The sequence below is a fragment of the Lutzomyia longipalpis genome, chromosome 4 (assembly GCF_024334085.1).
Source record: "Lutzomyia longipalpis isolate SR_M1_2022 chromosome 4, ASM2433408v1".
NCBI classification, from domain to species: Eukaryota; Metazoa; Arthropoda; class Insecta; order Diptera; family Psychodidae; genus Lutzomyia; species Lutzomyia longipalpis.
In genome coordinates this window covers 210,079-222,068 of record NC_074710.1, presented here as the reverse complement: position 1 = coordinate 222,068, position 11,990 = coordinate 210,079, and the positions used below count along the sequence as shown (strand labels likewise).

Sequence of the window (11,990 nt, the reverse complement as noted above, 5' to 3'; positions counted from 1 at the left end):
TTCTGTCCACATTGCAGTGGTTATCCGGAGAAAAAAAAATATGTGTGTGGTATATAACACTGTGACAGAGAAAACTGCTAATTGCTCTCGCCTAATGGTATTGTCGGTATCGCAATGTGAATATTTTTCTAGAGGACATTTGACTTTGCTTTAATTACATTCACTTCATTAAGATTCACAGTTTGTTGAACTACTTTTTTTTCTTTCTTTCCTTCTTTATGTTTTCCACGTTTTCTGGCTCCATTTTGCCCCCATAGGAGAGAAAATTTTATTCCGGAGACGCAGAAAATTGTTGTGAAAAATAAACGTTATCCCCACAAATTGCTGCACAAAATAAGCTAAGAGTTTAAAAAAAATTGTTCATTTTTACCTTTTTTAATGCTCCGAAAAAAAATCTTTATAATTGCAAAATCTTTGAAATATCTTTATGCACACAAAAATTGTGAAAATGTCAATGTATTTTATGTTAGTAGTATTGAAAGTGAAAGAAAAATTAAATAAATTTGATTTTTTAAAATAAGAATTTCAAACTTTCAATTTAAAAAAAATATCTTTGAGTCCTATGAGTGGATTGGAAAGTTGTAAAAGAAATTGTAAAATTTCAAATAAATCCACATCTCAATTGTAACTACACCCGAGAAAACTTTCCGTTATGTATTAAATCTTAATATGTATGTATATATATTTTTTCTCATTTTAAGAAATCCTGCCTTGAGCAATAAACCACCCCCAGAGCAACACACTGATAGGGGTTTTTTTCTCTCTCTCTCTCTCTCAATCCCATTGAGGGGTCTTTGGGAAAGTGGAAAGTGTGTCAAATGAAGAATCGCACGCCTGCGGCAAAATGTAGTAGTTTGAAAGCTTTTAGAAAAGCTCCAATCTCCTTTTTCTCCTACAAAAAGATGACATCATAAAAGAATAAGTAGAGTATGCTCGCATCCACCACATTCAATTCTAAATCTCCGTTGAAGAGTCATCAAATGCAAGGAGGACCTTTTGACGCTATCAATTCGTCTTTCATCAACTCTGCCAACTATTCAACGACACTTTTCCATTCAAAAGAAAACCCTCATGTTCCGTGGAGAATTGAGGGTTCATTTTAAAGAAAAAAAAATAATTGTTCACAATATACTTGATTCCACGTTATGGTGATAGACGGATTCTTCTTCAAAAAAATTATAAAATCCCATCATTTCAATTTAACAGCGATTAAAATGGATCTTGTTATTTTTTTTATGTTAATAGAGCAGCTAGTATCTGTGCGAAAAATAAATTTTAATGGTAAACCTTTTAAAATATCCCTTATGTACTAAATTTAATTAAATATTCAATTCTTTTTAAGAAAGAAATGCATATAGATATAAAAAATTTGTTCTGCTTTGCTCGATTTAAAAAAAAAATATAGGAGTTCACGAAATACTTCAACCATTTGAGGGAAGATAAAAGAAATGTTGGAAAATTCAGGAGAAAATACCCGAAAGGAAGTCCATTCAAGAGTTAAATTGAGCTTATTTCCAAGTTGAAAATGTATCTCTCGCTCTCCTCTGCTTCTCTGACCATTCTAAATTACCAAAAAAACAATACTTTAATATATTTTTCATATTTATCACTATGTACACAACATACATAAACTAGGAAACAAAAAGAAAGCACTTTGGAAGATATTTTTCTTAAACGAAATGTGCTCATCCAACACGAAAGCCAATGAAGCAACCTTGTATGATATATTGTAGTGTGTAACGAGGAACGACATGACAAAGTGATAGGATGGAGAAGTTCCTCTTTCTCGAAGAGAAATTTCGTTCATTAAGTTATAACATGAGGAGCACACATATATGGAGAGATTTTAGCATTTAAAGGGAAGGTTGCAAATAAGGGATATTGGAGGGGGAGTGCAAGAGGAGGATATTCAATAGAGAGAAAATTTCAATAACATGAATTTCATTCAAAACCCAACCATTGATTGTTTTCACTTGCAAAACCTTCTTCCTCTGCCGTCGTACTTCCGATGTAAATCAATTACTAAATTGTCAATTTTCTCTTTGTCTGCTAAGTACCTATATACATGAGATTTCATATTGAAGATAAATTAAGGTTTACAAAAAGATTTCTGTTGTAATTTAAATTGGAAATTTAGTGTTGGATGTACATATGTATCACTGAATATATAACTGATGAAATATAAAGATTTTTTTTCATCCTCAACTAAGTGCCTTATTGCAATTTTTCTCTCTAAATTAGATGGAAAAAGATGAAGTCAAAAATTGAATTTTTACAAATATTTGCTCAACCTGTTGATTGATAGCTTAAGCTAACTGCTATACAAAATGAAAAATTCTATATTTTCCTCCTTCCTTTATAGACCACTCCTTGTTGCTCTTTATAGAAAAAGAATCTATAATGTTGACGTTCTCCTACGTTAAACTTCTACTATATTTTTAGCATAAATGTATGATACAATGTACCTCAGGTATGAAAAGACTTGACAGAAAATTGTATTATCTCCAGTCAATCAAATAACATTGTGTGAGATTCTTCTGAGGTAAAAATAAAGTGGTATATGTATCAAAAGAAATTCTATAAAATTTACCTGAAAGAAGCAGATGCTGCAATATGTCTGTTAAAGTATGTTTAATAGAGAAAAAGAACTACCTATGAATCAGAGAAAATTGCTTGGAACATTGTATCGACTGAAATTGCACAGAATAGGGTAAAAGAAAAAGAGAAAACAGGATGTTGGTTAGGATCAATAATTAAATTTGAAGAACACAACATATCAAGCATCATTTATGTACCCATCCCCTCTTGAGACATAAAAGATTCTTTTATTCCTATAATAAGGGATGGTCACGTTATTTTGGAAACTCTACAGGAACAAAATGGCCAAAATGTGAGAATTTCAAATAAATTTTTTGAGCACAAAAAATTATTTTCTAAATCAAAAATACTGAATTCTTATCAGTATTTGGCCATTTAACAAGAGTGCAAGCAGATTTCAAAATTTTGGTTTAAAAATTGGCTTGAAAATCGCTCTTGAAAGTCCCCGAGTTTCCAAAATAACGTGACCATCCCTTAGTTTTGTAGAAGATTTTTTCTTTCAATTTTATGCCTCAAAAATTAGTTAAAATAATTTATATTAAATTTTGCAAAATAAAATACTTGGTATGCCACGATTGTGGTATACCAACTAATAAAGTTCCTAATACATAAAGTTAGTTTATTGACGAGGGCTTTTATATAGATAAAATAATCAATTAAAAGTATACTTCACGATTGGCTCTTTGCCGATTAAATTGATTGTAAATAAAGTCTCGCGAATGCAAAAAAAAAGAGACATCCCTTCGTATGAATTTTTCAAACCATGAATTGTTGGAAGAGTATCACAACTTTTGACTCTCAATTTCCCTAATAGATTGAAATTGTGCCTTCCTCACTGGGGGGTTCATCAGAATATGTAGTATTTTACATGTTGACCATTTTTCTCCCATACACACACCACCATATCCATAAGTTATGTCTGTGACACATTAGATTCAAATAAACAAGTCATAAATCATAATAGAAATGAAAAAGTATGAGAACATCCTTCGCTTATATGTTAAGGAAATCCATGTATAATCATATACATCTGTAACTTACATATGTACATAATGTATGATGAGAAATCATTTATGGGGATAAACACACTTTCAGTTTATGTGCATAGTGTAGTTGGACAGGATTATCTCTCAATCGGTGTTAGGGTGGAAATTACACGTGATGGAGTAAATTGAAACTTTGTGTCTTTGTTGGTTATCTCTTTCAAGGAGGAACTTCGTGAAATTCAATATAATTGAACACTTTGAGAAATTTTTAAGGAGCTTCTTTTTAGCTTTTTCATTTCAATAATTATTTTAACATTGTCATTCCTGCGTGAAAGTAAAACAGACTTTAACCGGGGAGTGATACACTTTATTCGCGGCTTGAGACGGTGTATGCGTGAATTATAGCCCTGATGTGTAAATAAAGATCTCAAGTAACAATTTTAAAAGTATTTTAAATTGAATGTATTTCCAGGGAATAAAACTTTTTTTTTTAATAAATTTAGCATCTTTAAGATTTAAATTTATTGGGCAGATGTTTGAAAAATAATTCAAGTAAAATTCAATATTCTCCTCAGTGTAGCCAACAATCAATTCCCAATTCATATCACGTGTTGTTTCCACTTTGATTTTATTCTCCTACCAAACCCATTGCAGATTTAGTAGGGGAGAGAGGGGGAAGGGAGAAAACAACCACACTATCCTCCAAAACATTCTTCTTGTGAAACCCATATCAGTCGTCAAGGATCTCACGGAGTGTACGAGGGAGCGAGTGCCTAACTTACTCTGGGTATATAATAAAATTGTATGGAGTAACCATGATTTTCATTTGATAACTTCCACCACACAAACAAGAATTTTCACTGCAAAATTTTCCCATTGCGCAAGCAATACCCGATAGAAGCCCTAATGTCAATATTTATCATGTTGCAATAAATTGATTGCTCAAAAGTGGATGGTGAGAAGTAAATTGAACCCATGATATACACTCATGGGAGATGCAATAAAGCACGATGATGGATAATAAAATATTACCAAAGAAGAGTAAAAAAAAAAAACGAGGGAGGACCCCCCCTTGTTCTTTTCTTCCCTTCCTCACAAACTCTCCGTGACTTTGCTTTTAAGATAAATGTCTTATCGAGGATGTATATAGTTTCCCTTTTGCTGGGCGTACGTACATACATTCACCAATAGGGAACATGGGAGTGGGTGCTAAGAAGAAAACGATTATTCCATCGTCCAGTGCTTGCAAGAAATTTACGATCTTAAGGGACAGTTTGTCAAAGAGAATTGGCATTTATCCCCCCCAAAAAAGAATATGTATAGACTTTACCTTCTTACTCGAATGTTGGTAATATCGGTCAGGGTGAAGGGAACACAGATAACGATCAACTGCCATACATACGAGAATTACAGCACTCTGTTGCGATAGAGCACCACGAAGAAGGGCCTACAAAGAAATTTAAATATAAAATTATTTTATTAAGAGATTTGAGAGATGATTTTGCTTTTAAAATATCAAATTATGCCAAATTTTCTACGATGAAAAAAATATTGACCTTTGTGATGGTGCGAAGATCATTTAAAATAATTCCAGATGTTAGTAGACAAAAAAAATATCATAGCAATTTCATTCTTTTCGTCTAGTCTTGTATTATTAAAGCTACGAAGGCATCAAAAATATTTTTCCATGAATCCCACGCGAGAGTTTGCAAATAAATGCGGCAAAGAGCTCCACTTCATCTGTACACAAAGTCTGGCGAAATTGCCCACAAAAAAAGTGACTCTTTCTCCCTGTGCAACGGCTCTGAGAAGAGCTCTCACTGAGCACATGTCCCGAGTTGGTGGGTAAAAGTGATAAACGGGGCGAAAGCACGCGGAGAACTCCAATGGCAATTATTTCAGATAAGAATAAATGGATGGTGGGAAAGTGGCATAGGGATGAACATGTGGTGAAAGGTGAGGGATGAATGTTGGCGCTTTTTTTTTTCTCCTTGTGCATTTAAGAGGAGGTTTCTCACCTGAATTTGGCACACAACTTCACCAAAAGCCCAGCAGTGAAAAAGCGCCGACACTACACCGAACGGGGTGATAAGGACGCCAATCGCCAGGTCATTAAGCGCCAACGAAGTCAGCAGGTACCGTGGCTGCAAAAGAGGAAGACATTAGGACCTTCACTGTGGGTGGTAATTTATAAAATGTAGGTAGGTACTATCGCGAAAAATTCTCCGAGAGAGAGAGAGAGAGTTTTTTCGTTGTTATTGCAATTCACCTGGGGCTGTATGTACGGCGAGTAGCGGCGGTTGTTGATCACAAGGATAACCATGAGATTCGCTCCGATGATTCCCACGGCAAGACTGAGTACAAGGAATGCCTGGATGGCCTCAACGGGACCAACTAGCGTCCACAGGGGGTTAGTGGAGAAGCGCGGATGGGAGCAGCTGGCATTGCGAACGGATGGCGCCACTAGCCAAGCTCCCGCCTTTGGATCCATCCTCCACGAAGATCCAAATCTACAAGAAAAACAACATTAAAAAAAAGAATTTTCCTTAAAATGTATACATCTTGTTGTGAGAAAATTCCAAGGGTTTCAATAAAATAAGATAGAACAAATCGTGATGGGGTAAGTAACAAAAAAAATTCTTTCAAGTGCATTTGTGCGAACCAGATTAAATTACATATCGTGGATGAGAGTATATAAGGCAGTCTGCGGGAAATTTCCGTTTAGTGAGTTTTCACCATATTTAAGGAAAAACTTTCTCAACACCTTCTGACAATACGATGAGTTTTTCTTGAGTTTTTCTTGAGTTTCTTTGGTGAAAAAAGTCGTTTTTCTTCAGAGGAAAAAAAAAGATTTTTTTTTTACAAAAGTTGATACTTTTTGGAAAAGACTTGTGAAGCTTTTTTTTCTCAAATTATCGTGAAAAGCACATTTTCAAATATGCAAAGTGGTCTAGTGGAAAATCTTCTACCATTTGTAATATCATTTGTGCCCCGCTGCCCTAGAAAGTAGATTTGGGGGTTGTCACCCATCCCCCGTGCTATATAACTTAATTCACCGAGACGGTGAAAAGTCTTGTGGTTGAAATTGATCTCTGGTTGAATTTTCAAATGAAGCAGAAAACCCACGTGGATTATTGATTTTGGCATTCACAAAATGTCACGCATTGTCGATTCTGCACGATTTCTCTTTTTCCCCCTTTCACATTACAAAGGAAATCTGTAATGTTGAGAGAAAGCAAATGGGGGCCAACAAATGAGCCAAAGGAAACCCCCAAGCACACTTTCCCCATGAATTCCCAAAACGTGCTGTTCTCAATCATGTGATTTCACGCACGAAGTGCAGTCTGTAAAAAATGGAGCACAAAAAGGAGGTCAAAAGTAGTTTAAAAAAATACAGAACTGATATAGAAAGAAGATTTCTATTTTCATTTTTATAGTTAGACCATCCCTTTCGCGAATAAAGTACGAAAACATTCTCTTTGCGCCCACAGTTATTTATGATCATGCAATACAAAAGTTGAATTTGGCTTTTAAATTTACTCTTTATGGGCCATTAAGTGTAGGATTCTACCATCTTCCTCTTGCGTGCGTTTGAAAAATATTTTTCTGTCAATTTCAAAGTTTTTTTGCTTCTTTTTTTTTCAGCTCACTATATTACTCTTTTTCTCCTACTTCCATTCACGCTAAAACTTCGCCACAGTTCTTGACGGTAATTTAATCATTCTCACTCTCTCTCCCCCCAAAAATGAACGAGGATATGCGGGAGGAGAAGTAGGAATAAAAAAAAGAGCGAGACATTGACTTATTTTTCTGTTAGTAGCATAAATGAGAAATGAGTATTCGTTTCATTGTATTTTCATCATAAACATGTACAAAAGTTTTCTTTTGTGTTTTTTTTCCAGAGCTTAGAACTACTGCGGAGTATGATGTAGATTTTTATTGTTACGAAAAGACTGTTAGATTCAAAAAAAAAAAAAAAGATTATAACTTATGCTAAATATTAGGCAAAGAATCTTATGAAAAAAATAGTTTGTGATCCTTAAAAAAAAGAAAATTAATTAATTTTCAGACATTTCTTAATCCTTGTTTTTCTATCTTGACTAAAAGTATGAACATTGAAATAGAACATTTTCACGAGAACTCTGAGAGTAATTGAAGAAACCTGCAGGGCATAGTTTCTTCCCCCTCTCTTCACTTGGACATCATTCAGTTCTTTGTTTTGTTGCAATGAAAACTTCCAAGAAATACCAGTAAATAAATGTTATATTGAATAACACATTCATTTTCCACCCAAAGTGCTCTACTTTCCCATTATCCTCAATTTCCCGTAAAAGGAAGAGAATTCCTTCAGGGATTCCCACCATAGTTTGTTTTGCAACTTTGCGGTGAAATACAATTGTGTTGTGTTATGGAGGATGGAAATTTTGAATAGAAGCCCTTGGCAATGCAAAAACACTGTACGTATACGAGTGTCTTACCCTTGGTCAATTTCTTCCCTTCACCAACTCATCAATGGCATTTTAGTAAATGTGTAAACCCTTTGAGAAAATTTGTTGCCGAGAAGAATATGGAGGGTGAACAAAAAGCTCCTCTACAATGATACACAATCCTTGTTCCCCATTCATCCTATTCTGTACCCTTTGGCACCCCCAATCTTCATTCAATTCTCCCTGGAAATCACTATTCAAGACTTGTTCGCACTTTCAAGGAAAATTGTCCAACTATAAATTATTATGTGTGGTTTGGTTGGATTTTCACAGACATCCCCTTTGCTGGTTTATGAAGTATTCTCGAAAAAAAATTGGGATTTTGAGATAATCCTTCTTTTGGGTCCTTTTCACTTTAATACCAATAAGAATTTTCATCCCTAAACTCATGATAATCTAAAAACTCTGTTAAGGTACATAATATTCAGTAGCGAAAGTTTAGTAACAATGGGAAACCTTTTCGCATTAAAAAGTTATTCTTCTATCCTAGAGAAATTACGAAAGGTTTAAGTTTATTTAATATTTAATTATTTTTTGTTGATAAAATCACCGAGCCAAAGCTCAACTAATAATTCCGTATGAGATGGCCAAAAGTAATAAGAAAAAAGCTCAAATCAAGGGCTTTTGAGTAAAGTAAGTTTATAAAAATTTTTACTAAAAATATTAAATCCTTAAAGCTTTAAAGTAATTCAACTCCCTACTTTTGAGCAATTTATATTTACACTTTACATATTAATACCCTTAGTACGATTAAGGAGCTTTGAGTGAGTGCTAAATTGAGTGGAAAAATGATTTTAGTATTCTTGAAAGCACAGAGACCATTCCCGAAATTTGTGTGTGTGTGTTAAAGAAATTTTCCATTTGAATGTGAAGGAAAAATTGTGGAAAACGAAATATGTGTTTGAAAGAAAGAGAGATTTTCAATACAATAAACCGCCAAGATGGAGCAACAGATTTTATCATTAGGTCTCATGAAACATTTTCCACACAAATGCATGAAAAATTCCATTTTCTCGGGATAAATTTGTGATTTTTATTGCATGGAACAAGAAGAGAATTTCTCCGCATGAAATTTATGTTTATAATGGAAAGCACACCAAGTCTCGGGGAAAATCTCTAAATTGCATTAAAAAAGAAGCAGGAAAAATTCAACATTTACATCAAGATAATTTAAGAGACTTTAATCTTCCTTCCATTATCCCATAATTCTAGGGAATTTCTTAAGGGAATAATGTTTCTCTTTGAATTTTACTTATTCCCCAAACTTTGGTGGGAGTTTTCTTTTTTGCATTCAATTTGGGGTGAGAGATGATGAATTTGTGTTATGTATAAAGTGGAAGTTCTTAGACACAAAAACCACTCTGAATCAATTGCTCGAGTGAGATTTAAGTGAAAACTTTCACTCTGGGCAACAGAGGAAATGCATTTTCCTCTCATCTACCATTCCTCGCTCTTCTTGAATTTTTCCAGATGGACCCCGACTCGTCATTAACCACGCCATTCATTCCGATACAATACAATGGTGCGGAAAAGAAAAAAAAAGCTTCCCGGAAGAGGGTGAATTGCGTACATAATTTAGTGTCTCTTCCATGATTCTTCCGCCTGCCATCAAGAAGAAATAAGGACTCCTTCAGCAACAAAAGTCACACAAAATTCTATGGTAAGATGGTGAAGAAGATTAACTTGAGACTCTTATTTAGAGGGGGAAGTATAAGGAGAAAAAAAACCAGCAAAAAAAGAAGATATTATTTCTTACAATGAGGAGCGTAAGAGGATATATTTGAGATTTCACATTCTTTACTAAATTGCACATCTTTTAGCACCATGAGTTTTTGGTTTAAAGCTCAGGGAAAACTCATCAAAAAAAAAATTCAACTAAAAGTTGTAAAGTTAGTGAAAGTTTAACCGTATAAGAAAAATGGTAAATGGGATTAATCTATAAAATCTCATTGATATGGTTTTTCTCGTTAAATTCCCTGCCAACTATGTATTATAGGTAGTGTACATATATCAATGAAAGAGTGAAGAAGTGCAAAAAGCAAAGTGCTGTGTAAAACCTGATTCAATTTCAGTGGCACACACCCTTCCTGGCAAGTGCTGCTCATAAATTTTCTCCCAAAACCTCACTGTGTTAATTAGTCATCCCACTGAATAACATTTCCACCAAAAACACCTTTCTATATCCCTCCCTTACTGACGACATTCTTCGATATTTCAAGCCGAACGTCTCCTCTCTCATTAAAATTCACTCATATGGAAAATTAATAGATGGATGTCATACGCGAGAGATTTTAAATGGTACCTTTTTTCACATGAAAAATGGTGTGCAATTTTTTACGATGAAAAGTTCTTGTCCTTTTTTTCTGGTAGGTACATATATAGGTAGAGAATACATATTGATAAAATGGCCAGAGGCTACAATAAAATTTATAGAGCAAAGTGACTTTCTATACGGGAATGATTTGTCGTGGTGGATATTGTATGGCGGCGTATTCTCTCAAATTGCTATATTTTTTACCATCCGAAAGTTCCTCTTTTTTTCCCGTCATTAAGTGCCAGAGAAAAAAAAATTTTACACTTTTCCTGATATATTGCAATTGTCAATTTCTATGTCTCTCTATTGAACTTTATGTAGTTCTGAGTTCTGACCTACATATACGGGCAGATAGCCATGTATGCCGATGAAGTTTCCCAACTAGGTAAAATTTAATTAAATTAATAGCTAAAAGTCTACGCCACTGACTTTTAGATAGGTCTCTAACAATCTAAAATAATTATGAATTTTCATTTATTAGTTTTTTGTTCTTTGCACTACATTTTGAGCTTTCTTTTAATTAAATAAAATATTAAATTGTCCAAAAGACACCTCCTTTGAAAAGTCTTCTATCTACGCTCTTGTGCTCAACATTAAAATCATAGGAACCATAAGTTTCTGTGCGTATCTTCTTCAGTCCTAAGTCCCAACCTTTGTCATTTTTCATCTGATTTTCATTGGGTGAAAAAAAAAAGAATTAATGACATTGTCAGATTGTTAGTTGACCACAAAAAAAGAGCTAAAAAAAAACATTTAATAAAAAAAATCATCTGAATTGCAATTAGATAAATCAATTTTGGAAATCATTATTCGTTCAATGGAATTTATGCTGTAAAATTGCATCGGTTATTATTTAATATTTCTATTACTACCTACATAGACATTGTTGGAGCTTTGAGAGTGCGCATTTATTGACCCCATCCATGGAACTAATTCAGCTTTTACAAGCAATATCCAAATGAAAATTGCATACGACATCAACGTATCCATTAGTTCCACTATATAGAACTTTTAACACCATTTGATTATTTTATGTGACCAAAGGGGATTTTCCATGAGTAGTGTATACATAGGTATCTTATATACATACATATAAAAATCCCTTTTTGTATTCTTGCAAAGGCGATGAAATACTGAATTTTTAATGCTCTTCCTGATGGAATTTTTCTCACATTTCCTCGCTTTAGGGAATTCCTTGTTGTGTATGCGCAAAATGCCTTTGCATGGGAGATTAATCACGTCGTAGATTATTTTCTCTCTCATAGAGATTACGAATAAATGAGTGTATATTTTCTGGAAAAGAAAGTAATTTGTGCACAAAAATTCAAATTTTTCTACATCAACTAAAATTAATATAAACGAGCCTTTTTGCAGGAATTTGAAAGGATTTTTTAAAATATTAATTTAGGCATTGAAGCTTCTTTTTTGTGAAATCATAAAATCATTTTAAAGAAATTAAATTTGTAAAATCTATCCTATATTTAATTTTTTTTGACTTAAACCTTCCAAGTGTCCGTAGTTGCAGATGATTAGAACCAACATCACTGATTTTTTTCCCTAATGTTCCATGCAAAAAAAAATGTGCAGGATAAAACCCACATCGTC

The 11,990-nt window shown here is 33.7% G+C and overlaps 1 protein-coding gene across 4 annotated transcripts in view; it reads right to left on the bottom strand.

Annotated features, from left to right (window-relative positions):
• LOC129794585 (trace amine-associated receptor 1) overlaps positions 1-11,990 on the bottom strand; it is a 115,371-nt gene that overhangs the window by 15,038 nt on the left and 88,343 nt on the right. For all 4 annotated transcript variants that reach the window (XM_055835371.1, XM_055835372.1, XM_055835374.1 and 1 more), the window contains 3 exons: positions 5,854-6,094; positions 5,603-5,728; positions 4,915-5,031 (listed from right to left, as the gene is read on the bottom strand). In XM_055835371.1, coding sequence (XP_055691346.1) covers positions 4,915-5,031; positions 5,603-5,728; positions 5,854-6,075 — 465 coding nt within the window. In that variant the 5' untranslated portion in view covers positions 6,076-6,094. The remainder of the gene's footprint in view (positions 1-4,914; positions 5,032-5,602; positions 5,729-5,853; positions 6,095-11,990) is intronic.